The sequence below is a fragment of the Ursus americanus genome, chromosome 16, assembly GCF_024610735.1.
Source record: "Ursus americanus isolate L20-20 chromosome 16, mUrsAme1.1.p, whole genome shotgun sequence".
NCBI classification, from domain to species: domain Eukaryota; kingdom Metazoa; phylum Chordata; class Mammalia; order Carnivora; family Ursidae; genus Ursus; species Ursus americanus.
The window spans coordinates 50,386,636-50,414,232 of NC_142142.1; the positions used below are offsets into that span (position 1 = coordinate 50,386,636).

Here is a 27,597-nt window from a genome sequence, read left to right on the forward strand (position 1 = left end):
TAATACAATAAAGTCAAAGAACCCATAAGGGCAAAATGAAGGACAATTTTAAAACACAGTAAAGAGGATCAGCAAAACCAAGAGCAGTTTCTTTTTTTTTTTTTAATTTTTTATTATGTTAGTCACCATACAGTACATCCTAAGTTTTTGATGTAAAGTTCCATGATTCATTACTTGCGTGTAACACCCAGTGCACCATACAATACGTGCCCTCCTTACTACCCATCACCAGTCTATCCCATTCCCCTACCCCCTCCCCTCTGAAGCCTTCAGTTTGTTTCTCATAGTCCATAGTCTCTCATGGTTCATTCCCCCTTCTTTTTACCCCCCCTTCTTCCCTTTCTTCTCCTACCGATCTTCCTAGTTCTTATGTTCCATAAATGAGTGAAACCATATGATAATTGTCTTTCTCTGCTTGACTTATTTCACTTAGCATTATCTCCTCCAGTCCCGTCCATGTTGCTGCAAATGTTGTGAAATCGTTCTTTTTGATGGCTGAGTAATATTCCATTGTATATATGGACCACAGCTTCTTAATCCAGTCATCTGTTGAAGGGCATCTCGGCTCCTTCCATGATTTGGCAGTTGTGGACAATGCTGCTATGAACATTGGGGTGCATATGGCCCTTCTCTTCACTACGTCTGTATCTTTGGGGTAAATACGCAGTAGTGCAATGGCTGGGTCATAGGGGAGCCCAAGAGCAGGCTCTTGAAAAGACACAACATAGGTGTGCCTCTAGTGGGGATGATGATGGAGAGAGAGTCGTCACAAATGGACGATGTTAGGAATGCAAAAATAGACATAACCACAGATCCAACAGAAATTAGTGGTTTCTAAGGATAAATAGAAAATATAAACAACTTTATGGCAATAAGTTTGAAAGAAGAGAAGAGTAAATTGCTATAAAAAGTATACTCATTAACATGTTCAAGAAGAGAAATCTGAGGAGTGTCATGGCCATTAATGAATTGAAAAGGCAATTGAAAATCCTCCCGCGAAGGAAAGAGTAAGACGATTTCACAGTTTAGTTCTACCAGACGTTCAAAGCACAGATTATTTTAGTCTTCTGCAAACTCATCCAGGGAATAGCAACAGAGGAAATACTTGTTCTGTGAGGCCAGGACCACCATGCTACCTAAACCAGGCAAGGCCGATACAATAAAATAAAAATTGCAGCCCAGTTTTACTCACGCACATAAATGCAAAAATCCTAAACAAAATCTCAGCAAACCAAATCCATCAATTTACTAAGAAGACAATACATTGGTTTTATCCCAACAGTGCAGGGAGGATTTGACATTAGATAATCCATGCACGTAATTTATTTTCGTTGATAGATTAAAGGTTAAAAGCTATCGATGTGGAACACTCATTTGTAATTAATGTAAAACAAACATCTTGGAAAACCAGGATTAGAGGGGAAGTTAAAAACATTAGAAGAAATCTCTTTAAAATCCGTAATTCCCTTCTTTTGATGGTCGAATAACATTTCGTTGTACATACGCCACATTTCCCTTATCATTCCTCACCATGCACACTACAGGTAATCATGTGAGGTGGTGAAGGTGCTAACTCCCCTTATTGTGGCAGTATTTTGCGGCATAAACGTGCACTAAATAAATCATTGCACCTTAAACCTGACACATTGTTAGGTGTTACATCACAGTAAAGCTGGGAAAAATTAAAAATAAACACACACAAAAGTGAAGTACAAGTAAAAAATAAAACCAGTGACAAGACTGCATGTGTGTGATTGTATGTGACCAGTGTTCCTGCTTTTATTCTACATTTTACGTGAAGGCCTGGCAGGACATAAGACGAGAAATAAAAATCAACAGGGTAAGCGTCGGCAAAGAGGAAACAGCACCGTATCATTTACAGATGATATGTCGGCAGAGAAAACCCAAAGAAATCTGCAGGTAAATTATTGGAAATAATAAGAGCGTTTAGTGAGATTATTGGATTTAAGATCAATATGTACAAATCAATTGCCTTTCTCTGTACCAGCAAAAATTAGAAAACACACGCAAGGGATAGCATTTAAAATAGCAAGAAGTAGAAGGCACCCGGGAATAGATCTAATAGACGGTGTGCAAGACCGATACGAAAGCATTTATAAAACCGTTAAAAGACATTAAAAAGGACGTGAACCGGCGAGAGGATGTGTTTATGGGTGAGGAGACTCAAGATTACACAAATACCGTTTCTCCCTGGGTGTTTCTACACATAGATCCCTTGCCATGGCAATGAGAACCCCAGCAGCGTTAGATGGATTTGACAGGCTGATTCTAAAATTTCTATCTAAGAGCAAAGACCAAAAATAGGATATTCCTGAAGGAAGAGGGGAAGAGGAAGAGAAGGAAGAGGAAAACGAAGAGAGGAATTTCTTCTACCATGTGGGAAGATTCCTATCAGGCTGTACCAGTTGAGACACGGACTGTCATGCAGGAGCAGACAAACGGACCAATAGCAGAGACAGACAGACCTGAGTAGAAACCGGGTATGTGAGGAAGTGGCAGGACACATGCGGAGGAAAGGGGGGATGGATTGCCAACAAAGAGTGCCAGGACAGCTGGTAAAAACCAGATCCCTACCTCATGCCTTATGTGAACACCAGTTCTGGGTGGAATAAAGATTTCCATGTAAAAGACAAAGCTGTAAAACATCCAGAAGAAAATTCTTCCTGACTCAGGCAAAGAATATCTTCCACTAGACACACACACACAAATCATCGCATTCAGTTACATTAGAATGAAGACATTCTGGGCGTGGAAAGACAGCAACCAAAGATGAAAAGACAAGCCGCTAATGGGGAGACATTTGCAGTCCTTAATGATAAAGATCTTGTGCCCAGAATAATAAACAGATAATACTAATCATGTCAACCCACTTGAAAAAATGAGCCAAGGACGCGAAAGACACATGGAAGAAAGAGGAATGGCAAATACACAGAAGCCCAACTCTGTTACTCAGTGATCAAATTACGACCATACTTTGCCCCTCTAGATTGGTGGAAATCATGCAGTCTGGCAACGTCAAGTATTGTAGGAATGCAGAGTAGTAGGGACAGTCGTGCAGCTGGTGGGATGTGGACACGGGCATGACCACTTGGGAAAACAGTTTGCAAGTATTCCGTAAGCTGGACGATTTGCGTACTGTATAGTCCAATGACCTCACTCCTCAGCCTGTCTCTAGAGCATACATCTTCCTACTGAAGAGGGACCCCCACACGGGCCTAACCATTTTATTTTAAAAAGGGAAACTATAGGGACACCTGGGTGGCTCAGTTGGTGAAGCGACAGCCTTCAGCTCAGATCATGATCCCAGGGTCCTGGGATGGAGTCCTGCGTTGGGCTCCCTGCTCAGCGGGGAGTCTGCTTCTCCCTCTCCCTCTGCTGTTCCCCCTGCTTGTGTGCACTCTCTCTCTGTCAAAAAAAATAAAGTCTTTTTAAAAAATTAAAATTAAATAAACAGGGAAACTACAGAAAATATCAGCGGTCATCATTCAACATAAGGTTAAGTATTGTTTTGTGGTGGTGTTGCTGGTATATGTGAATATATATTTTCACCGGGTTCCAACGTAGAAAGTATTTCATATGAAAATGATGGCCCCGGGGTGTGTGCAGAAAAATGTTCACGGCTGGATTATTTACAATCACACAAAATGGGAAAAAGGAAAAAAAGATATCAACCGACAGGAACACGGACAGGATAATTAACCTGCATAATGGGGAACTACACAACTTCGGAAATGCATAGACTATGGTTACATGTCATAATGGATGAATCTTAGAAACACGATGTGAACCAAAAAAGCTAGTCCCGGAAGACTGTAAACAACATAATGCCATAATTACAAAGCTCAAAACAGCTCCTGTAAGCACCATCTTTTTACCCCGTGCACAATAAGTAGGTTTTTAAGGAGAAGAGCAGGACGGATAGCCGTACGATGGAATATTACTCAGCCGTAAAAAGGAATGAAGTTCTGACACACGCCGCCACATCGATGAACCTTGGAAACCTGATGCTCAGTGAAAGAAGCCAGATGCCGAAGGCCACATATTGTACGATTCTTTTACATGAAGTATCCAGAATAGGCGAATCCACAGAGACAGAGAGTAGATCAGGGGTTGTCGGAGCCTGGTGCGGGGCGTGGGAAGGGCAGAATGGGAGTGACTGCTGACGGGGAGGGGGTTTCTTTTGGGGGTGATGAACGTGTTCTGGAGTTAGTGATGGTGGTTGTGCAATTTTGTGAATATACTAAAAAGCACTGAAGTGTAATGAGTTTCATGGTATGTGAATTATATGTTAATTTTTTAAAATGTCTTTGGGGCACCTGGGTGATTAAGCGTCCGACTCTTGGTTTTGGCTCAGGTCATGATCTCAGGATCCTGGGATTGAACCCCATGTGGGGCTCTGCGCTCAGCGGGGAGTCTGCTTCTCCCTCTCCCTCTGCCCCTCCCCCTGCTTGCATGCTTTCTCTCTCTCAAATAAATACATAAATAAATCTTTTTTAAAAAATGTCTTTGAAGGAGAAGAAAGGAGTGATGACAAATGTATGGGTGTCTGTTGTCCAGGATACTGCTCACCTGTGGGAGTGAGGCAGGGGAATGGGCTGGAGGAAAGTACAGGTGTACTGTTGGAGGAAATGTAGCAGGTGTTTGTAAAGGTCTTGTTCTTACGTGTGGGTGTTCTTCTTATTACTATGCTTCATTAGGTGTGTGCTTCATATATTTTTATACCTATAAAATCTGTAAAATGGAAAAGAGTTACAAATATTAGATGAGATGGCATTAGAAGCAATGTGCTGCCTTTTGATACACACTTCCCGATTGGCCCTCTCCGTTCCAGCCTGTGCCTCAGCAGGGCTCTGTCTGCAGCAAATTCTGACCTCTGGTGGCTGAGAGGTGCACTGCACCTGGGGCTGCTTGCGTGGGGCTGGAGAAAGTCAAGGGGCGATCCCTCAGAGCAAGCATGGTCCTGGCCTCTTGATACTGGTCCAGGGGTCAGGCCACTGCCAGTGTCACCCCCTGGATAAAGGGCGGACAGCCTTGTGCTTTCCCGGTTTCAGTTTTTACCCCGCTTTTCCTTGCTGGCTCTTCACCCCCCTTCCTTAAGCCCAGTCATGAGGTGTGTGTAACTCCACTGAAATCTATCTCCGGAAGGGACCACCTGGCCATCTTCTGCCTCCATCCAGATGGCCCATCCTGGAGCCCCTGGCCCCAGAGACAGGGGCGTGATGAGCTCATGAGCAGAAGTCCAGGGAAGGAGAGGTCAGGATGCTGAGGCTCTGAGAGCCAGTGTCCGTGCTGCCTTTGTTTGACCAAACCGTCTTTCTGGAGGGTTAGGACCTGAAGCCTGTGGGAAGAGTTGACTTGGGCACTTTAGAGGTGAGGGTGTCAGGGGTAACTGACGGGAGAGCTGTCAGCTTCTCAGGGTTTACCATATGGAGACCAGTAAGCGGTAAGACTCCCGCCCCGTGGGCTGGCTGGGCTAGAGACGCATTCGCTTACCTGCCCCACTTAATCTCACGGCAGAAGGACTTCTGCGGGTGGGTGTTGGCTGTGGGGAACCGGGCCAGAAAGTCCCAGACATCTTAGTGGACTGGAGGTGGCCACAGAATGATGGCCTGGAGAGGAGGGCGCAGTGGAGTCATTACCAAAGCCCTTGGGGTTTTCTGGCTTCCGCGTCAGAGAAGCAGTGTGGTGGAGGGCTTCCCGAGCTGGGCGAGGGCCTGGCCTCTGCTGTCACTGTCATCAGTGTCATTTATCCTCTGTAGGCTCAGGTTTTTCACTTCAAAACGGGTCGGTCCTTGAGCCTGTTGATGGCGTGGTTCCGTTGTAGTCATTGAACTAATGCACGCAGGGCTCTGTGTAAGTTCAGTAAATCGCAGCTGCTCCCGCTCTGCTGCTTGGACTCTCACCGTGGGGGAGTACTCAGAGCTGGGAACGCGACTGAGCCCCCGGTCAGGAGGACGGCTGGGGCCGGGAGTCTCCTGGGCAGAGAATGACTCTTCCTCCCCCGTCCCCAGACACCATGGAGGTGGTGCTGATCTTTCTCTGCAGCCTGCTGGCTCCCACCGCCCTGGCTGGTGGTAAGTACCCCTCTGGGTCCTGGCCCTTGGGACCGTAGGGCTGGGGAGCTCTCAGAGTCTACATGTCTGGTCAGTGGCTCCCGCGTCCTCACTTCAGTCAGCAGAGAAGGTGCTGGAAGGCAGCAGGCATTCACAGACCCTACACCAGCCTGCCCACCTCTCCCTACAGGGCCCAGCAGGCTCTGCTTTAAGCCGTCAAGCCCTCCAGGTCCCTGCAGACTTTTGGCCTGAACCTTGGGAGCCAGTCCTCCTCTAGATTCTGGCCTGGTGCAAGTCATGTGTCCTTCCTTCCTTCTCAGCTTCCCTGCGTGTAAGGAGAGGGTGACAGACCTTGCCTTGGGGGATGTTGTGACCGTACAAAGGGTGTGGATGTGCTGTGGTGGCAGAATCTCACTGGGGCTCTGACAGTATCCCCTTGGGCTCTCAGGCTGGCCCTCGCAGGCCGGCCCACCCCTCCGTGCTTCCCCAGGCACCTCTGCCTAATGGGCTGTCCTCCCCAGGAGTCCCTTTATGGGAAGTGAGGCTTGTGACGCTTGGGGAAGATTCGGGAACCAGAGGTGTCGCTGTCTCTCTCTTGCCCACACTTGTTTATTTTTTCAGCAGCTGAGCAGGAGAAAGAAAAGGACCCTTTTCATTATGGTGAGCAGTGATGGGAACCCCGGGTGGGGAGGGGGAGGTGCAGCCCCGCCCCGGGGAGGGCAAGCCACTTTCCTCCCCACCTTCCTTCCCTTCCATCTCTGCCCCTTGCTCCTTTGGCAGACTACCAGACGCTGAGGATTGGGGGATTGGTGTTTGCCGTGGTGCTCTTCTCGGTGGGGATTCTCCTGATCCTGAGTAAGTTTGTCTGTTCCCTGTCCGCTCTGTAAGAGGGGTATCTGCGGCTGCTAAGCAGGAGGAGAACGGTGTCAGAGCCCAGCCATGCTCTCCCCGGGAGAGGGAAGGAGACTGTCTGTCTCCCTGTTATCTCTACGACCTAATGCAGCACGGGGCACATCGTAAGTGCTCAGTAAAACGGTGAAGAATGAACAAAAGAAATGCGTGATGGAAAGCAGCGGGTAATAAGAAGGGGCAGGGTGGCTCTCCCGGTGCTGTGTCCAGGAGGCGTAAGTGAGGGAGTCCCAGGAGACAGGGGCTGTCCCCAGAGTGGTCCCAGAGCTGTGCCCTGTGTTTGTTTTTCCCACATGAGCCTGGGCTGCATGGAGCCCTGTGCATTTGTCTGATCAAGCAGACTGTGGTAGGGGTGTCATCGAAGCCATCAAATGTTGAACCTTGGCCTCAGAAGAACCCTACTCCGACAGAGGATTGCTGCACATAGCTGGGCTTTTTATGTAGTCCCACGTGGCAGCTGTGCTGTGGTCAAGCCGGGAGCATGACCTTGAGCTCCAGCCGGGAGCATGACCTTGGATGGTTTCTTTGCCTTTCAGGTCGCAGGTGCAAGTGCAGCTTCAATCAGAAGCCCCGGTAAGGGTGCCGTGTCTGTGGACATCTGGGGTGACACTGGGAGGGGACAGGGAGGGCCCCCTGGTGTGTGAGCCCCAGTGAGTGTTCTTTTGGATTCTTATGCCGGAAAGAGGCCGTGTGTGTTGGGAGTAGAGGAGATGTTTTGAGGATTGCCAGGCACATCCTGGGGCAAAGGAGAGGTCAGAATGTCAAGGGTTAACCCCTCCTCTCCTCTGATGTGTATAGGGGAGGGGATGTAGGCAAGAAGGTGCTGGACCCTTGTCTGGAGGCCCTTGAGACAGTTGGGCTTGGGAGAGGGGAAGCAGAGGGCCTCAGAGCCTCTCGGGAAGTCCATCTCCTCTCCACAGGACCTGGGACACTGTCCCTGCTTGTCACCTGTTCATGGGGCTCTTTGGCTGAGTAGAAGCTTGGGCTCCCTGTCATTCACCCTGCCACCCATAAAGGACATACCCCATTAGTCCACTACAAAAATCAGGGGTAGCACTGGACCTTAGAAGTCCAAAGTCTGGCAGGACACACCCCAAGCCCCCAGGCGGCCCTAAGCCACTCCTTCCAAGCAATCCGCTGTCTCGCTGTCTCGGAGGCCAGCACTGAAGGGTGCCTGTAAGTTCCCCTGACACTGCACCCTTCCATCCCAACTTCTACCCCTGCCCCATGCGCCCCTTGGTGGAGAGAGCTTCAGCCCTCCAGTGACTCGGAGGGGACGGACCCTGCCGTGCGCAGCGAGGAGAGTGGGTTTGCCCTGCAGACCTCTAACGGAAGGGCTGTGTCTCTTCCTCTTGCAGGGCTCCGGGGGATGAGGAGGCCCAGGTGGAGAACCTCATCACTGCAAATGGTAACTGTCATGACCGCCAGCCCGGGTGGAATAGAAGTAATTGGGCAGGGGTGTCCTTGTATAGCTCAGGGAGGGGTGGCTGCCAGACACCATGGCCTCCCTAGAGCTCACCAGATGTGCTCCGTGTCTGTGCCAGGAAAGAGGTCTCCAGGGCCTCTGCTCTGCCTTGCTCCCTCCCCTCCACCAAACAGGCCACGGCTGGTGACGGCCACGGTGAATAGGGCACGCCGCTTTATGTTGGGCATGACCCCAGGTGCTTCGTAGACCCCACTTCATGTGCACACAGCCTGGTGGTGTAGACATCGCTAACCGCATTTTAGAGCTGAGCGACCCAGAAAAGTTAAGGAATGTGCCAAATTCCTATAACCAGCGAGTAGCGGGGCAAGGAGTCGCGCCTGCGTCTGTCTGACTCGAAATCCTGCCGGGTCGCCTCTTGGCTGCGCGGTTCAGACTCCGCCTGCCGTCAGGCCTGGCGCGGACGCTGCAGGGGCTGGCTCGCCGGGCCGAGGGGTCCGTTCATCACACTGTTCTGTTTCTTTCTAGCAACGGAGCCCCAGAAAGCAGAGAACTGAAGTGTAGCCCTCAGGTAGGAGGTAAGATTCTGTGTGGCCCCGTCACGGTTCCTTCCTCAGAGAAGAGCAGCGGGCACAGCTTTTATGAGGAGCCACGCTCTGAGGGCAGTGAGACAGATGGACCGACAGCCGAGATGCCCCGCACATGCGCAGGAAACGGTTGGGAAATGGGGCCTCTGCACACCCCGGTGGTCAAGTGAATGGGGTGTCATCTTTGCCATCATGTGGGCGGGACTTGGGAGCGAATTACAGTCCGTGAAATGCTCCCGAAATCCAAGTAGCATAAAGAGAATGGCTTGTAGTGATGATTCAGAAAGGATCTTAGGGCCCCGTTAAAAAAAATGAACATTTATAGTGAACTTCCGAAGGTACACAGCACGAGGGAGAACAGTGTCTCACCCCCCCCAGGCCCGGCGGCCTCCGTGCACAGCCTGTACGGGCGCTGTGTTTCGCATTGGCTCCCGTCGTTCTTTGCAGGGACACGGGAGAGTCGCAACTGTCGAATGCCTTCCTTTCCCAAAATGCTGCCACACACAGACTCGCTCGCGCCTGCCCGAAGAGGCAGGGCAGGTGGGGTTGAGCCCCATTTCATAGATAAAGAAACTGAGGTCACGGAGAATAGCCAGACCGATAGTGAGCGACTGGCGGAACTTGAAGCTGGCCCTTTAGCTTCCGGCCGTTTCCACCACACCCCTCTGTGTCTGTGCCTGGGTCCCTTTATGGCCTCTCCGGAATACACTGGGACCTGGGGGGCATGGGGGTCAGTCTCCTGTCACTCACGTCTGCCTCACGTAAGGCATGGTGGACAGGTCTATGACTCTATCCTAAATTGTGAGTGAAGAGATTCCTGGTACCGAAGTGCCTGGTACACCAGCTTTCACCGTGAGCGCAATTACACGGCGTACTTGCGTAGCATGTGAATTTTTTCCTAAGCGCTGTGTTGTCATCACGACAGCCCCATGGGTGGGCGGAACAGGGCTCATCAGTCCATCTTCTAGATGGGGCTCAGAAAGGTCAGTGACTGCCCACGCGCGAGGTGGCTGGAGACGCCAATCCAGGAGGCAGGTGTCCAGGCTGGTGGCTTGGTGGTCTGTCCGTTCGTGGAGGCTGCCAGGTCCCATCTTGGGAGAGATGTGGGGAGGCTCAAGGGGAGGCATGAGCTAGCAGTTGTCGTGTCTCTTTTTTTTTTAACTTGGACTTCCTCAGAAACCTTGTTCTCTTAGCTCTTGGGACTGTGAGCCATGACTGGGGGTGTCCTGACACAGAAACCCTGGGTTTAACAATTTTCTTTCAACGTCTCCCAGGTTCCAGCCCCGCTCACAGAAGCACTCCCCTGAGGGCCCCCTATTCTGCTGTCCCCACCTCCTTTCCCTGCATCTCGGGCTCGTCCTCCTCGTGTCCCCAGGAACGTGGTGCTCAGAGCGGGTCCCATCCTGCAGGCTTCAGGGGGCACGGGGGCTGCCCTAAAGGCAGGGAGACCGAGGGAAAGATTCCTGGAAGGAACCCAAGTTGTGTTTTTTTTTTTTTTAAGATTTTATTTATTTATTCGACAGAGATAGAGATAGCCAGCGAGAGAGGGAACACAAGCAGGGGGAGTGGGAGAGAAAGAAGCAGGCTCCTAGCGGAGGAGCCTGATGTGGGGCTCGATCCCATAACGCTGGGATCACGCCCTGAGCCGAAGGCAGACGCTTAACCGCTGTGCCACCCAGGCGCCCCCCAAGTTGTGTTTTAATTTAAATTCTCTCCCCCTTTAGCCTCCAGAACCTGAAGGGAGCTGCTCGAACCTTTAGATGCAAATGTTGATGCTTAAGAACGCCGGCCACCTCGGCAGCACATCTTTCCCCAGGAGAAGCCAAGAACCTGTGTGTCCCCTGCTCCCTCCCTGTCCCCGGAACACGGTCCACAACTTACTGATGCAACTAACACCCGCCTCCCTGCCCCCAGCCTGCGGTCTCGTCCACCTCCTGTGACGTGTCTGTGTGTGTGATGACTGTGGTCTCTGTGGCTGCTTGTTTGTGGGTGATGTTGTACTTTAGTGACCCCGGACTCACTTTCCCCGGCAGGGGCTGAGTCATGGCACCGTCGGCCCCTCCTTGCTCCCCTGTGCCCCCCCCCCATCATCTCTCACTCCCGGGAGTCTGCTTTTTCCCTTGAGAGACCAGTCCCTTCTCTTGATTGAGGGGTGGGTGTAGGTGGGGGTAGGGGGCATGGGTGGGGGTCGCCCGTTGTCTCGGGACTTGGGAAGGTTTACATCACCTTTGTGCTCATTCATGGCCTCTCTTCACTTCCTTCACAAGAGCCTGGCTTCTGTATTCTAGCCCTGACCCAGGTCTGATCTGGGGTCTCTTGGCAACGGGAGGTTCACAGCAAGGAGCTGGTGAGCCCAGCTTTGCCTCCAGGCAGGCTCTGCCCCGTCCATGGCCATTTCCTCTTGGGGCTTCCAGCACGGAGTCCTCATCTGCCCCGCACCATGGCAGAGCAGCCCGGGATTCCGGGCCCGGGGCTTCTACTCTGCCCCTTGGGGAATGTGCCCCTTGCATATCTTCTCAGCAATAACCCCATGGGCTCTGGAACCCTGCTCCTCTGCCCCTTCTTCCCTGCTTCTGAAACTCCCAGCTACAGCCCAGCTCTTCTGGACTCAGACTTCTGTCCCTGAATGAGGTCTCTGGGAGGCGAGGGCTGAGGGGACCCATTCCGTTGGGGCCAGCACTGTGGGGAGGGGCAGCCGGGAGTGCAGGGCTCGTTTGCTTCTCTGCCGCCGTGCCCTTGGTCAGGCAGCAGCGATGGCTCCCACACCCTTCGCTCCGCCTGTCGCTGGTTAGACGGCAGGTGCAGCAGCTGGCTGCGGGTTAGAGACCGGGCAGGTGCGCACAGCCCTCTGCGGAGGGAACAGCAAGAGGTCGAGGGTCATAAAGAATGGAGAGTCCAGCCAGACCCCGCCCGTCCCACCCATCGTGTTCTTGTGGAAACTACAAACCGCACCGCTGTGACTGGGACTGCTGTTCTCCATGTTGTGATCTGTCCTCTACCAGCAAAAGGAATAAAACACATTTGTTTCCTAGTGGCTCTGAAGTGCTTTCCTTTGTGTCAAGGAGCTGGAGTATTTGTAGGGCCTGTGGTGCTTGTAGGGCCAAAGGGACTCTGTCCTTGCCACCGAGAGGTGGCAGCTGAAGAGGCAGTCAGGTGTGTGTGTGGGCAGCGGCTCCTCCCCTTCCTCCTCCCCTTCCTCCTCCCGCCTCCCCCTGCTCCTGGGGCCTTGGGCCCGGCTCTGCCCCATGGCAGGCCCTGTACTTTATACATGGCCTACACAGAAGCAGAGAGTCCTGGTGGCCCCACTGAGGGCATGCTGGCCTAGAACCAAAGGTTCTAACCTCTCCTTTGGTCAATTCTGGGACCGCTACCTAAGGACTTGGCAAAGAGGGTGTGGGTGTGTCACTTGGGTTATGATCGGAGCCCTTACTTACCCTTTCATCTCTCTCCAAACCCAAATACCCCCTCCTCTGTGCAGCCTTCCTGGACTTCAGGTAGAATGAGTCCCTTGTTTTCTGTGCTCCGGTCACACGGGGTCCTGCCGGTAGCTTCACATTTAACGCTGCGTACCTCGGCTCCGAACTCTGGAGGCCGGGTAGATAATGTCCATCGGTGAACCCGCTGTCATCACATGAGAGATGGCGCATAGGGGCCAGGGGTCACTGGCAGTGTCCTCCCAAAGACCTTCTGGTTCAGTCTTTGGGCAAGGACTGTTGGCCAAATGAGCCCGGCTGCGAGCTGATCCTCGGGCAGGTCGGTGTGCGCCCCCTTCTCTCTGCATCTTGGGTGTTTTTATCGTGAGACACCGTTCCGGGGGCAAGGCTAAGTCCTGTTCTCACGTAACATCATGGCCCGCCCCCCAAATCTTCAAAGAGTCTGTCTAGGTTCTGTGAATTGTTTAGACTGCAGAATGGGCCAGTGCCGGTCCTGAGGGTCTTGGGTTTCCAAGTACCCCCGGCCACCCCGGGGACATGCAGGGCGCCCGTCCTACTTCTGCAACTGCCCTGCCCTCTGTCCCCCAGGTCTTTGAGAAAACGGAGGCTTGTCATCGAGATCTAGCTCAGTACTGTCAGCTCCATGATTGTGGGGGTTAAAAAATCTCTGGTCGCTCCTCAAGCTTGTGAGTAGAGCTACTGACCACCGTCGGGACACTCGCGGGTCAGGGGCTTTGCAAGGCTGGCGGCAGTTTCCGAGCGTGGCCAGCGGAAGACCCTCAGAGGCCCCAGGAATGCAAAAGATTGGGGGTACTTCCCTATATTCGTTATTAAAAATAAAGCATTAAACTCTAAAGTAAGTGCGAGGAAATCTAAAGGGGGAGATCTTGAGTTTTCTCGTAGTGATCATGTTCATAATAGAGAATGATGTGACCAGCTCCAGCACAGACAGAAGAGTTTTCCCTCCTGTGACTCTCGGCACCCACTTCTGCCTCCTGCTAACCCAGCCTTATCTCTGAGGTAGCTAGCATAGTCACACTTCTGATAAATTTGTGGCTGGTCTAGGTCGCACAGCTGCCTGCTGGAGGGGCTAGGAACCGGGCCCAGGCTGTCTGTCTCCACAGTTCCCTCTGGCACGGCCGTGTGGCCTGGTTTCCCTCTGCAGGGGAGCGCTGGCATCCAGACGAAGGGAGAGGATCCCCTGGCTTGGTGTGACCACATCTGGAGCCTGGCTGGCCCTTCAGGACATACATGGTGAGACTATGCTCTGGCTCTTGTGGCCTGGAGATAGGCCACCTAATGAGGAGTCACTGATGATCAAAATTATGGCAATATTATTATTATTTATTAATATTATTATTAATATTAATCACTATTAATAGCTAAATAAAGCAGCTAATCTGTGCCAAACCCTGGGCTGACCACATCCCACAGATCAACCTATTCAGAACTCACAACACTGCCTGATGGTATCTCAATTTTACAGATAAGGAAACCATGGCTCGGTGGGACTGGCCCGAGTTTGCACTCTTGGGGACAAAGCCAAGGTCCAGCCCAGGCCCATCCAGCTCCAAGCCTGTCTCCCTCTGCACAGCAGAGGAAAGGACGTAGACCCATCAAGTGCACGTAAGAGGAGGCAGAATTTGGCCTCGTTTGGGGGAGTCCTTGGTTCCCACAGCTGTGATAATCCCAAATTGGAGTGAGCTCCCCATCACTGGAAGTATTCAAGCTGATGGGACCCTCTGGCCAAGATGGACTATGAGAATCTACCCAGGTCCAAGCTCAAATTGAGGAACAACCCCCCCCACTCCACCCCACTACCCCCACACATAATGGGCAAGCTCCTTATCCCTCTCTGGTCTAGGGCTGTAGAGCCAGGGAAGAAGAATCCAGAATCCAGGCACGGATTGCTCTTTAATGCGTGTCTTCCCTCTGGACCAGCACTTCATGCTGGGTGGGACCATGTCCGTCCACCCCCCGCCCCCCCGCAGGTGACTGCTATCTGTAATGTGGTTGGATGTAGGACCTGTAAGTTGGTTATGTAGGAAAGCTGGTATGTCCTGCCACTTCCCGGAAGGGAATGCTGAGTCCCCGGGTCTCAGACAGCGATCCCAGGTGTCCTGCGCACTTTACCTTCCAACTCCTGCCCCCTCCCCATGAATCCCCCTCCGGAGACTTCCAAGTCTATCTGCACGGAGGTGTTTGTGTTTACTTAACGCCACATAAAAATAGGTCAATCTACCTTCTGGGCCCCTGGGCTGGGGCCCTCCCACCACTCTGGGTTTTTTTGCAGGTTGTGGATTGGAACTTGCCAAATTGTTCTTGGAAGAGAGTCAGAGGCAGAGCACAAGCAGCAGGGAAGGTGGGGTGCGTGAGGGGGCTGCCAGGCTGAGGCACACGCCAAGGTCACCCAGCTCTTTTCTTTCCTTCCTCTGGGGAGGAGGGCTCTGCCCTCCCAGTGACCGTGGGCTGGCAGGGATGGCCGGGCTGGGGTGGGGGGCTGTCCGGCTCTATCTGGTTCACCCCACCTTGTCCTTGGCTGCTCTGCCTCACTCTGGGTCCAGAGAGAGAGAGAGAGAGATCAGGTGTGTTCGCCTGAGCCAGGGCAGGAGCTTTGGGAATACCTGTCTCCAGGCCACAGAGAGGAGGAATGCCACCTCCCCCATCAGTGTGATTCACTGCTGTCACAGCGGAACTCCAGGGGGGCCGCCTCGGCCAGCTCAAGCCAACCGGCGGTTGATTTTACGGAGTCGGCCCTAGCCAGGGGCCCGCTTGCACAATCACGGGGCGCGTGCCAAGGCAGCGACGCAGAGCAGGTGATGCTGGATCGGATGTCGTGGAAGACGTGGGCTGGTAGGGGGAGGGCTCCCCGCACCGTCCGGGGCAGTGGGCTCCTGCCTCAGAGCCAGGCTTGGAGGGAGGCTGGTGGAGGAGAAGGAGGCTTGGGACATTTGCTGGTCTCCCCTTCTCTCTAGCTGTGCGAGCTCAGGCACACCCCAGCATCTCTGTCACTTTCTTGGCAAAATGTAGTCCTTCCTAGCCATAGGGTGAGCTGGGCTCCCGTGTAACCCTAGGAAAGCCACTTAAGCCTCAGTTTCCTTACCTGTGCGATGGGTCCATCGAAACCTTTCCTGTTCCTTCACAAGGTCAAAGTGATACAGTGGATGTGAAAACACTGACACTTCTACATGCAGATGTTATGTTATTAATGTTTATATTACCATTCATTTCCTTATGCGTCCTTCCTTTGAGAGCGGGGTGCCCCTTCTGTCTGTCAGACCTGGGTTCAAGTTCTGCCTCACCTATGTCACAGTGCGGTTCCCTCCCCTGGAAGATGGGTATCACAACGCCGGCTTGGCCGCATCCCTGGAAGGAACGAAGCAGCTCAAGGAAGCCAAAGCTATTTGGAACTCTCGAGAACCGTGAAATGGATGGAACTGTTAGCAAGCGAGGATTTCTGGGTACCGGACTTTGAGCAGACACAGACATTTACCAGACACCCTGAGCTGAGTTCTTGCGATAGGCCAGACTCGGCCATCTGTGAAATGACAAAGACGGTTATAAAGTCAGAAGTGAGCCATTTGGGCCACACCAGTATCATCCAGAAGGTCACCGAGGAAAGGCAGGGGCAGAGAGGGCGGGCTTGCTCCTGGAGGGGGCGGGGCCTGGAGCGGCTTTTCAGAGGTGAGGGGCACGTGGGTGCTAGGAGGTGAAGGCCCACAGCTGGAGAGAATAGCCCCCCTTCTGGTTCAAGCTCAGACAGGAGTTCTGAGAAAAGTCAAGAATGCATTTCTCTCCAGGGTATTCACTGGGGGAGAGGTGGGTCAAACAGGTTCGCCCTTGTCAGCAGCTGTAGAAACAGAAGAGGACGTCCCCATCCCCTGCCAGCTCAGGGAGCAGAAAGCCTCGGTGACCTTGACTCTCGCAGTACATTGCCCTTTGGCAGCTCCCAGGACCTGTGTGCCCCACGGCTCAGGTCATCTTGAAGCCAACACTTAAGGAACGGACCCTCCAGGACCCACCTCCCCTGGCCTCGCCTTATAAGACCCCGGTGACCCTGGCATTGGTAGCGACAGCAGGAGACAGGAGCCAACACTCCTTGGGGTTTGGGACCTCTGGACAGCACAGATGGGCTCTGGGAGCTGCCCCCTTCCCTGCTGAGGGGCCATGCATGCCATGCAGCTGCAGGCCGACCCCGGCCAGGAATCAGGGCTTTCTAGGGGCTTCTGGCTTCTTCCCAGCTGCAAGCCAACACCCCAGGAGGCTTGTGGGGGACCTGGAGTCCAAGTCTGTGGGTGCTGACGTGCAGCCCCAGACCCGCAGGGCTGGCGGAGCTGGAGCACCCCCTCCTGGGAGGGCTGCAGGTGAGGGCCTTGGCCTCGTGGCTAACTTTCGAGCACCGGGCAGACAGTGCGTAGCTGATGTTCCAGCATGCCGTCCCCTGATCCCAGCAACCCCAAAGCGACCACCCAGACCATTGCCCTGAGACTGAAGATTCAGGGGACAAGTGGAATGCTGCTCGGGGAAGACAGGGGAGACTGAGGCATGGCAATTGAGGACAGTGTCCCACTGGGTATGACAGTGCTGGAAGAGGGACTGGGATTGGGGCTACCTCTCCATACGTCCCAAAGGTCTCCTTGGTCTGTGGGTCTTGGGAGGAAACCAGTGGATGGCTGGGTGGTCCTCTTTGGCTCCAGCCTGGAATACTCAGACAAAGGGAGGACGGCTGGGGGCCTCCCTGTGCCACTAGAGAAATGACTTCACTTCTAGGATGCATTCATTTGTTTAACAAAACTGGGGGTCCACCATGGGCCAGGTCCTGTTCTAGACACTGGGAATCTACGAATGAACGCAACGAAAATCCTTGCTTTCCTGGAGAAAAAACCAAAACAAAAAACAAACCGAGAAGGGATTTGAAACATTGCAGAGAGTGGGTGTGAACATTGGGGTGCCAGGAAGGGTCTTGTGAGTCAATCAATGAAGAGAGACGTGAGCAAGTTTAGCCAGGAAGTTCTCTGGAGGAAGTGTTTGGGAAGAGGGAAGAGCCAGTGCAAAGGTCCTGAGGCAGGAACATGCCTGGAAGGTTAGAAGACCATCAGGGAGACCAGTATGGCTGGAGCAGAGAGAAGGGGCAGGAAGGTTGGAGACAAGGTCAAAGATGTCATTGGGCCGGATTAAGAAGTGTCATATAGGACACAGAAAGGACTTTGGTTTATACTCTGAGCCCTTAAAGGTTTGGAGCAGGAGAGTGAACCCTTTATAAGCGATGGGGATGGGTAGGATAACTTTGGACGCCCTTTCCAGTTAACCAGTCCATGACACAGGGTCTCCATTTGGGATCAAGATGCCCTCCTTTGCAGCAATAGGGGCTGGTGGGGAACAGAATGTGTGTGGATGTGTGTGTTTGCAGGAGGCTGTGAGGGGGGTTTTGGCTGAGATCTTCACCTTTCTGAACCACTGATATGTTTGGACCAGGTAACTTCTAAAGTGTCACCGAGCCCCAAGATTTCCGAATCTCTTCATTGGAGAATTTCTGCTCGGCAGCCCTGAGCTGTCTGAACGTGCAGGTTTCCGCTTGGCAACATGTGACCAGGCCGCGTGGTGTGAGCAGCTTGGCCACCGGGCAGGGCCTTCAGGACAGACCCCAGCCCCTCCAGGCCTGCCCTTCTACATTTCCAGAGCGTCTTCCAGCCAGAAGGTGGCTCTTGGGGGTGTCATTAGTCATCCCCGCGGGGCAGGAGATTCTGCTAAGGAGGGACGGAGAGGCAAGTTGTCCCCTGACTGGAGCTGGAGGTCAGAGACTGGGGCCCGAACCAGCACCTCCCAAAACCTGCTTTTCAGTGTGCATTCCAGGGTGGCCGAGCAGGGCGGCCCGCCAAGTCATGGAGGGAGATCCTGTGCTCGGGAGTGAACCACACCCAGCCTGCGTGTTGCGACCTTGCTCCAGGCTGTCAGAGGCCCCAGTGTCTGGGGAACAGAGACTTGGCTGAGCCAAGGCAGGAGGCCGCACCTCCCCGGAACCCAAGCGCTGTCTTCCGGCCGGCCCCCTCTGGCACCAACCAGCAGCCCTCAGAGGCCTCGTTAGGCCGCTCCTGTCTCCGGCTGGGCTGCTGAGCTGCCCGAGGTAAGTCACTGGGGGCTGCGGGAGGGGTCCCAGGTGAGGGTGGGTTGGCTGCCATGGAGCTGCTCCACACCAGTGCCCCCTCCTGGCCCCCAGCTGCTTCCCATCTCGGCGCTACCACCTGCAGCAGCTGCCTCGGGCTCCCTGCCAGGCCTGAAAAGCACCCCTGCCCCGCCCAGGGCAGCTGCGGGGTGTGTGTGTGTGTGTGTGTTTGTGTGTGTGTGTGCTGTCATTCTGTCCCATCTCAGGGGACACCTGTGACAGATGAGACCTGGAGGCAGGGATACATCAGGGCGGAGGCCCTACTGGGCTAGGTGATGGAGGTACAGCTGAGTAAAGGCTTGAGGGGGCCACAAATGGCCCTCAGCATCTCCCTCCATCACCCTTAGGGTGACCTTTGCAGGCGCCCCCGGAGGACACTGGCTGTGGCATCTCTCCAGTGGCTGTGGCTTGCTTTGCTGTGGCTCCCAACTTCCCCAGTCCTCCGGTGGAAGTCAGAGATTCTCTGACGTGGACCCTGGCTCCAGCCCATCCCTGCTGGCAGGCAGGCACGAGGTGAGGGCTCCCTCCCCGGCCCCTCCTCCCCGACTCTGTCCCTTCCTGCCGGCTGAGGTGTGGAGGGAGGTAGTCTGCACTTTCCAGCCGGGCCCTTGGCAATCAGTGCCTCGCCGCTCTCTGCCTCCGAGGACACAGCCAGCGGCTCCTGCCATGGACAGGTGGTACCTGGGTGAGTCTCCCGACACCCATGCCCCCATCTGCTCACACTCGGACTCGGGTGTGGACCTCCTCACTTTCAGGCACACGCACCTGCCCCCCAGAAGTGCAGGGAACGCCGAAGCAAGGGCAGGCAGGATTTCGAAACAAGGGCGTCTCAAGGTGGAGTCCTGGACGTGCGGTGATCTCTGCCCTGAGCACCTCTGAGCTGCAGGGGCCAGGAAGACAGCTTGTCCCACAGCCGCCTTTTCTGTCTGTCCGTCTATCCACCTGTCCATCTGCAGGAATTCCAAAGCCAGGCTGCTGGGTTCAAATCTTGTTTTCCCTACTCCCTCGCTGCCTGAGAGCTGGCAAGCTGTTGAACTCTGTGCCTCCGTGTCCCCATCTATAAAACGGGGGTGCTGATGACGGCTTGCTTATGTCGGGATTGTTGTGATGATTACGTGGCTTAATTTTGGTTAGGTGCTCAGAGCAGGGCCTTGCATGTAGAGTGAAAAGGGCAGATAACAACTTGTTTTTCCTATTTACCCTTTTGTCTGCCACCATCTCTCCCTCTCCCGCCATCTATCTATCATCTGTCTATCCTCTATCTAAACGTCCCACCTGTTTTTATATCCATTATTGCAGGTAGCATCCCACAGTAGCTTACAAAGAGAGACAAAATGCACTAAGATAGCAAGAGAATGAGTAGTAGGGGCTCCCGTGTCCTGTGTGGAGAGTGACGGGAACACAGCTTTGGGGGTCTGGCTTTCCAGCCCTGGTTTCGTCACTAACAGGGTGTTGCAGGCAAATCCCTCAAGCTCCTTGGCCTCAATCTTCTTGCTCTGCCCAGCGGGGCTCATGGCCCTGCCCGGCGCCTCCAGGGGTCATTGTGGGGGCAACCGGTCAGCCTCAGCTTCTTCACCTGTAGAATGGAGCAAACACGGGTTCAGCGGGACCGTGCGGATAAAGAACCCGACAAGGGGCACCTGGACGGTGCAGTCAGTGAAGCGTCTGACTCTTGGTTTCTGCTCAGGTAGTGACCTCAGGGTTGTGGGATCGGGCCCTGCGTGGGCTCCGTGCTCACAGGGAGTCTGCTTGGGATTCTCTCTCCCTCTCCCTCTGCCCCTGGCTCATGCACGCTTGCTTTCTCTCTCTCAAAAGAAATAAATAAATCTTAAAAATAAATAAAGACCCTGATCCACGGCCAGCCCCTACTAAGCATTAGCTGTGTTATAATGGTCTCATGAATATTCATCGCTCGGCTCTGAAAGCAGAGAGTGGAATGGGTGTCACGGCTCCTGGTCTGCAGGGCCACGGCCATGACATTCTCTCTCCATCTCACCCCCAAGCTGATTTTTCTGGAGGGTGGTTGGCTTTCCTGTGTCCAACAGTTAATGTTCAACAAAAGGTTAATGCCCTTTGCCAGCCGAGACATATAGGACAGTAACAATAGTGACACCTGCCGTGTGCCAGGCCGCGTGCCCTACCCTTCACGTGCATTACCTCCCTTCTCTGCACAGCTCCCTGAGGTGGGGAGTGGTCCCATTTTACAGACAAGAAGACTGAGGCACAGGGAGGTTCAGTAACTCGACAGAGGCCATCGACGTAGCAAATGGAGGAGCCAGGAAATTAACTCAAACCTTGATCCCCTGCAGCCACTCCAGGGGGATTAACAGATGGATTCGTGCCCTTTGGAAGCACCAGCCCATCCTTGGTGGACACTGACTGCTGGCTGTGGGCCCTTGGCTACCATTGAGCAGTAGCGTCTTCTGAGTTCTGCTCAGCCAGGAATATGAGCACCCATGGAGCACCCAGCCCGGGGGTCCCTGAGGCGAAAGAGGCCACCGCAGAGTGGGGAGGCAGCCTCAGAGGTGTGGGAAAGCACCTGACTCCTAAAGCCGAAAGCCTGCCCGTCCAGCCTCCACCTTGCCCCTTGCCGGCTGTGTGACCTGGGGACTGGGCCCTTCCCTCTCTGTGCCTCGGATGCCGCATCTATAAAATGGGAAATAACACAAGGCACAAGGGGATACTTGGTAGGAAAGCGCTTTGTGAGTCAGAAAAGCTAGCCCGTCTCCGGGTGGTAGGCTTGGCCCCTTCCTGATGGCGCCGACAGCGCAGCGCGGGAGACTGGCACGGGAGCCGCTAGGCTGTAGAAGGAAAATGCCAGAGGCAGCAGGGAAAGAGAGATTCGTCAGGGATGACTGGAGCCTTTCTGACAGAGGTGTGAGCTGCTGGATGCAGCCCCGATGGATGGAGGAAACGACAGGAACGGGGCAGCTCAGGCCTGGAGGCGTGAACGCGCACGGTGGGCTCGGGGTGGGCGGTGAGGTGGCAGCGGGGCAGGCGCCTGGGGATGGCCTCAGGGAAGCCCTGGGTGCCAGGTGGGCAGATGCTGGGGTTGGGAGCGTCTGTGGGACCCCCAACCCGGCTCCTAAGCTCTGGTAGACACTGAATGTATTTTGAAAGTCCCGCTTCCCCCGTGCCCCAGCCCCAGCCACGGCTTCTCCGGCTGGTGGAAGAACACTGTGGCTTACCCGTCCCCAAACCTTCTCTGGAAATTTCCTTCGGGAGGGTTTGGAAACTCAGCCAGCTCCTCCCTGCCCCTGCCTGCCCGCGTACCTCCCCCTGCCTCCGAGGGAGCCCCTCTGCTCACACTAGGGCTTCTCTTGTGACTGGGGTAAATATTACCTGGCACTGTTAATGTTTAATGCCCCCACCTCATCCCCGGCCACCCCGCGGCCAGGCACTCTCCCCGGAGCAGAGGCAGGAGAGGGCAGTGGAGACCAGCCCAGGCTGCTGGGGGAATGGCAGGGTTGTCGACGGACGACGGTGAGTGTGTGTGTACGTGTGCGAAGCAGGAGGTGGCCTCTCCGTGGACCTCAAGCTGGACCCCTGGCACCCCTGCCTTCCAGAGACCGCAGCACCCCTCCACCAACCTTGCCAGCCTCCTAAGAGGATTTAAAACAAATGCTTTGGAAAGGGGATCCTGCCTTAAGTCTGAAGGAATATGGCTTGGATGGCAGGCCTGGGGTGCCGGGTAGGAGCTGGGGGATGGGGGGGATGAGCTCCCGTCTTGACTTTCTGGCATGCACCTATCCTAGTTCAATGTATCTTTGCAGACTAGCTAAGCTCAGAGAAGGAGGTGGAGCGGGTCAGGCTGGCTTTGGGGTCAGAGCCCCCAAGTTTGGGACACCCCTCAGAAAGATCTTGTGATGGGGGTGACTCGGGCCTGGAGGCCAACAGGGGCCTCTGTTGACTATGTGAGCTTTGAGCCAGACCTAGACAAGATGAGGGCTTTGGGTGGGGGTGGGTTCAGCGAATGGCTCAAGACAAGGGACGAGGGAGGAGGTGGTTTCCTGGTGTGGTGAGGGGAGCTGCGAGTCTTGTCATGGCTCTGGGGCTAACTGCCCTTGTGACCTTGAACAAGACCTGAACTGCATCCGGGAGACAGCGCTGATGGGCTCCCACATGGGGAGAGGTTCCTGGGTCCCCATGGCCTCCCCCCCCATAGGCCCAGGCACTGTCCCTTCCTGGCCAGGGAGGCTGCACTGGGGACAACTGGGCTCCCCAGGCCCCCACACCCCCCAGCACCCAGGGCACGGCTCAGCACAGCCTGGGAAGTGCCGGCTTGTGCACTCCTTCTACCCCAGGCTCTGCCTCCTTAGTGCCGAGAAGGGGCCCTAGCAGGGCAGGAAAGAGGGGCCAGCCTCCACCATGGGAGCAAAACTCTGGCCAGGTGCCCTCGGGCCGCCCAAAGGCAAGTGTGCTCCGTTTCCAGGGCTGGAGGGCAGAGCGGTGACCTCTGGTGCCGAGCAGCAACGCCCTGGGTGGGCTAACGCCGCAGGAGGCAGGGGACTGCACCACACGTGGCCTTGAATGTCTCGCGCCTTCTGACCATCTGAGAGGCAATGTAGCAAAGGGATTAGGCACGTACATTCTTAGCAACGTATTGCCTGGGTTCAAATCCCAGCTCTCCCCTTTATGCTGTGTGACTGTGGGGGCGTTACCTAACCCCTCTGAGCCTCCAGCTTCTAGGGATTGTACTGGAATCATATTAATGCTTCATGGGGGTGCTTATGATGGTTAAATGAGCTAATGTTTTGTTACCCTTCACCTGGCATGTGGTAAACACTATATATTAATGTTTCTTAAAAGAATTTCCTTCCCCTTGAGGATGGAAACATAAGAGAGAAGAGTCTAGAAACCTGAGTCCAAGACCCAGTTCTGCCGGCAGCTATCCTGGGGGACTTTACACAGGTTCAGTTTTCTCCTTGGGTTCAGTGGAAGTGAAGGGCCTCCGCACTCTTTCATTCCACAAGCATTTCGATGCATCTTGCGGTTGATTAGTCACATGGAGAGAGGCCACCGATGAGTCCAATGGGGGAAATGTCTCCCATGGCCTTGCTTACGGTTGTAGGAGGCGAAGAAAGGACGGATCCAACCCTCCCAGAATTGCCGGAGGCCCCCACAGGCAGCACAGCGCCCTCTTTGGATGCTTGGTGTTTGGTCCCAAGTTGACTGAATCCGAGGCGGCCCAGGACAGATGCCTCTCCCCCCCCCCCCAGTGGTCTTAGCAGGCACCCCAGCCTCCTTTTGCCCACTTGGACCCTTGGGGCTGCTGGGAAGGGAAGGATGGGAGTTCCACTGTTTCCCTGGCTGGCTCACCCTGCCTCTGGCTCTCTCCTCAGGTGGCAGCCCCAAGGGGGATGTGGACCCGTTCTACTACGGTAAGGCTGGTGGGCCCCCGTCCCCACCCTTCCTGAGCCTGCCACCCACCCACAGACCCCTGGTTCCTGGCATCTCCTGGTTACATCCGCCATCTTCCCCTGGTAGCCTGGGGCTGCTGCTGGGGTGGGCTGTGGGAGCGGTGCCTGGGACCACCCATCCCACCTCCTTGCCCTCTCCTTCCTCAGACTATGAGACTGTCCGCAACGGGGGCCTCATCTTTGCTGCCCTGGCCTTCGTCGTGGGGCTCATTATCATCCTCAGTAAGTGGGGCTGTCGGAAGGGGCTGCTGCATGGGGCCACATCTCTTCTCAAAGCCACTGAGCACGGGTTCCCCAGGCGGGGGTGGGGGAAAGCCCTCTGACCCCCTTCCCAGATCCCAGAAGGGAAGTGAGTCTCTCTGCTCCCCTCCATTCCCCCAGGCAGGATGTGGGAACTGACGAACACCCTGAGGGACACAGGCTTCTTGGGACACTTCCCTGCTTGGTCCTTGGATGGCACACAAGTTCCCTTTTCCTCCAGTGCGCCCTCTGGTGGCCCTCGGAGGAGCTGCTGAGAGGGGAGCGCTGGCTGTGTCCAGCACCCCCGCCCCGGGACACCCCGGTGTACATGGGGTTCAGGCGAGGGGAGGGAACCAGCCTCCACCAGATACCTCCCTTGGCCAGATCCGGGCACTTTCCTTTCTTGGCACGAGCTACATCTCAGTCCATTTAATCGTCTCGGCAACACTGAGGGATGGCCACTGCTTGTCACAATTTACAGAGGGAAAGCGACCCACCGTGACAGGTGCCCGGGGGTCCACAGCCAATCAGAAGCAGATCTGAGTTCAGCTGGACCCAGGGGTGTCCACCGTCCCACCCCACCCCACCGACTGCTGGAAAGCGGGTGTGGCTGGGAGCCAGGGGCATTCGACCCCGCTACTAGTTTACCGGGTGCGGCTCCCTAACTCCCTGGGCCTCGGTTTGCTCATCTGTTAAACAGGATGATCCTACTTACCTCATTAAGTCAGGGCTAACATCCAAATGGCAGCCAAGGAAGCACTCAGTACAGGCCTAGAGCGTTCTGGAGGAGAGAAGGGTCCTTGTGTCCCCCAGGCCGGCCGGCACACAGCAGGGCTGAGTGAACGCTTATTGACTTGGTTTGGTGCAACCAGAAGAAAAATACACAGAAACACAGCCACCTCTGCGTCCTGGGATTCTAACCCGTCCAGGGTTGGTGCCGTTCCGTCCGCAGACACGGCTGCTCTCCCAGCCCAGCGGGAAGTGTCTCGCGGGCGGCACTGGGTGGTGGTCGAGCACGCAGGTGTGGGACGCACACAGGCCTGAGCAGCGATCGTGGCGCTGCACTTACAGTCCTCTTTGTCCAAGAGCGCACCGAGCAGCTAGTAGGTGCTCGGCCCTGTGCCGGGGGCACCACCATGGCCCAGGCTCGGCCACTGCTCTCCGTGTGCTCGCAGTCTACCAGGGAGCCACGGCAGTAAGAGTTTGCTGACTGACTGATGGATGGACTGACTGACCTAACACTTACGGCCTAGCCCCATATAAGGACAGAAAGGGGCAACTGTGGCTCTGGCGGGAGGGAGGGAGTAGAGGCTACAGGGCTACGTCCTTCAGGGCAGAGAGGCTCTCCCCGAAAGCAAGAGGTTGCTGGAAACTCATCTCCTTTCTCTCTTCAAGGCAAAAGACTCCGCTGTGGGGGCAAAAAGAAGCACCGGTGAGTGCCTGCCCAGGGTCCCTGAGTGTGGTGGGGACACTGGGGGGAAAGGACATGGGTAAGCCAAGGATTTTGGTCTCCGAAGCTTGTGAGGAGGGGTCCTCAACCTCGGGGACCCTGAGACTCGCCACCTTCCCCTCTGACTTCTTCCCTGTCTTTTTCCCTCTCCCACCCCAGGCAAGTCGATGATGATGATCTGTAAGGACTGGTACGCTGGGGAGGCACAGGTGAGGGGGGAGCCAGGGGTGGCTGTGGAGAAATCAGGAAGAGCTTGGGACGGAGCCGGGAAGGATTTCAGCGTCTTCCAGCCACCAGCAAGGTGGTCTGTCCCCCAGCCTGGCTTTTCAAATGACGGCCAAGCGCCTGGTGTGGCGTGTGTGGCCAAGGGAGGGGGCTAAGAGAAAGGTGAGATGAATAAGGAATAAAAGAAAAATCCCTACTCTTGCCCCCACTGCAACCCAGATCCCTTCTTTGTCTTTTCAGAGTCAGCGGTGCCCCTGTTGCAGGGGGGCGTTGGGAAGCCTTCCCTGAGCGGTAGACCTTTGTCCCCAGCACTGCCAGGCCCTCAGGCTGAAGGAAGCACCAGGCTCCATGTGACTCCCGGGTTTGCATGGCCTCCTCCTATTCCCAGGCCGCCTCGTGTTAATAATAAAGCCAGCCTCAGAGACAGCTCCTTCCCTGGCCTGCCTTCCTCCCTCCTTCGCTCCCATCCCTGCCTTGACCCATTCGCCCTTCCGAGCGGGAGTACAATTCAGCCTGGTCTCTGGGTTTTCGATGAGTTGCTTGGGTGCCCGTGCGGACTGAAGCAGGAAGTTCAGTATCTCCACCTGTAGGCCTCTCCTTGCCCCCTGAATTGCCAGGAGCCCCGAGGACAGAGAACTCAGCCTGCCTTCCGAACGCCAGGCAGAGAAAGCCGGGAAGTATGAAGGTCAATGACAATTGGGAGCTGCTTGGGTATCTGCTCAGGCCCTGGGTGCTGCTACTGGAGCTCTTTGCTGGGAGTTTCTGCACACGTGCCCTGAACAGCCAAAGTTGTTTGTGACCACATGTGCTCTGCCACCGCCCATGAGTGCCGGCGTGCTAGGATGGGTGGGTCCCGGGGCCTTGTGTGCACGTCAGCACGCACTCTCTCCTTACCCACCTCCTGATCCTGGTGCTAAGCTCAGGCCACTCCCTTTCCAGTCTTGGGGCTTGGGGACCCCCACTGCACCTGATCTCATCCACCTGTCTGGGTGCTGCCTTGGTTAATCCCAGGGCCAGGGAGTGGACAGGGAGGGTGCGGGCCTTGGTACCCTTTCCTCCAGCCCCGTCCACTCTGGCAGGCACCCACCCAATGGCAGCTGGAGCCACGACGGTGTCGGGCTGCCTCTCCACCCAGTGCCCGACTTTCTGAAGCCTGTGGCCCCCTTGCAGCGCCCTGGGAGCCCATCTTCCCTCTCCTGCTCTTCCCTGCGAAGGGATGGAGTGGCTGGATCATGGCGCCACCTAGTGTTCATGTTCCTCATCTGGGTCTGTAAGCCTGCCTGGGCAGGGAGGGGAGAACTTGGCAGGAGAACCCAGACAGCAGCAAGTTAGTGGAGGTTACAATGAACAGGAGAGGTCATGAGTTCAAGCCCCACGTTAGGTGTGGAGCCTACTTAGAATAAAAGTTTAAAAAAATTTTTTTTAAATTTAAAATGAATAGCGTATGTTTGGGGGCCAGAGGCAGAGTAGGCCACCGGTTCACTTGCAAATTCAGTTCTTTGTCTAAATCCACTGCCCCCAGGTCCTGAAGACCGCCAGCCCTCACAGAATCACAGAAGTCTCCAACACAGAATGTCCTTAGGGAGCAAAATAGACACGCTTCACTTCTCAGAAAGGGAAACTGAGACCCTGAGAAAGGCAGGGTCCAGGTGACACAGCCGGCCTGTATTAG

The 27,597-nt window shown here is 54.9% G+C and overlaps 2 protein-coding genes across 10 annotated transcripts in view; both read left to right on the forward strand.

Annotated features, from left to right (window-relative positions):
* FXYD6 (FXYD domain containing ion transport regulator 6) overlaps nt 1-12,024 on the forward strand; it is a 35,443-nt gene extending 23,419 nt beyond the window's left edge. For 3 of the 5 annotated variants that reach the window (XM_045797867.2, XM_045797868.2, XM_045797866.2), the window contains exons 2-8: nt 6,033-6,095; nt 6,696-6,734; nt 6,855-6,929; nt 7,520-7,556; nt 8,342-8,391; nt 8,935-8,984; nt 10,718-12,024. In XM_045797867.2, coding sequence (XP_045653823.1) covers nt 6,038-6,095; nt 6,696-6,734; nt 6,855-6,929; nt 7,520-7,556; nt 8,342-8,391; nt 8,935-8,963 — 288 coding nt within the window. In that variant the 5' untranslated portion in view covers nt 6,033-6,037 and the 3' untranslated portion in view covers nt 8,964-8,984; nt 10,718-12,024. The remainder of the gene's footprint in view (nt 1-6,032; nt 6,096-6,695; nt 6,735-6,854; nt 6,930-7,519; nt 7,557-8,341; nt 8,392-8,934; nt 8,985-10,717) is intronic. The other 2 variants (XM_045797870.2, XM_045797869.2) reach the window with 1 other exon arrangement.
* A 7,121-nt stretch (nt 12,025-19,145) lies between these two features.
* On the forward strand, nt 19,146-26,351 carry FXYD2 (FXYD domain containing ion transport regulator 2). 5 transcript variants are annotated; one of them, XM_045797874.2, is made up of 6 exons: nt 19,146-19,275; nt 23,933-23,971; nt 24,158-24,232; nt 25,646-25,682; nt 25,860-25,909; nt 26,166-26,351. In XM_045797874.2, the coding sequence occupies exons 1-5, from the start codon at nt 19,257-19,259 to the stop codon at nt 25,882-25,884; spliced, it is 195 nt and encodes a 64-aa protein (XP_045653830.1). In that variant the 5' UTR covers nt 19,146-19,256; the 3' UTR covers nt 25,885-25,909; nt 26,166-26,351. The 5 variants fall into 5 exon arrangements, with proteins under 5 accessions (XP_045653830.1, XP_045653829.1, XP_045653828.1 ...); XM_045797873.2 differs by lacking the exon at nt 19,146-19,275 and adding an exon at nt 21,953-22,073; XM_045797872.2 differs by lacking the exon at nt 19,146-19,275 and adding an exon at nt 22,091-22,281 and having other exon boundaries at nt 25,860-25,890.
* The last annotated feature ends 1,246 nt before the right edge of the window (nt 26,352-27,597 follow it).

What these genes read in the sequence shown, in the direction of transcription:
- FXYD2 (XM_045797872.2), top strand. Translation starts at nt 22,212, where the DNA reads ATGCTTTGGAAAGGGGATCCTGCCTTAAGTCTGAAGGAATATGGCTTG. An exon ending in TGTGGACCCGTTCTACTACG is followed by an intron (nt 23,972 to 24,157) that starts GTAAGGCTGGTG and finishes CTCCTTCCTCAG; the next exon opens with ACTATGAGACTGTCCGCAAC. An exon ending in GGGGCTCATTATCATCCTCA is followed by an intron (nt 24,233 to 25,645) that starts GTAAGTGGGGCT and finishes TCTCTCTTCAAG; the next exon opens with GCAAAAGACTCCGCTGTGGG.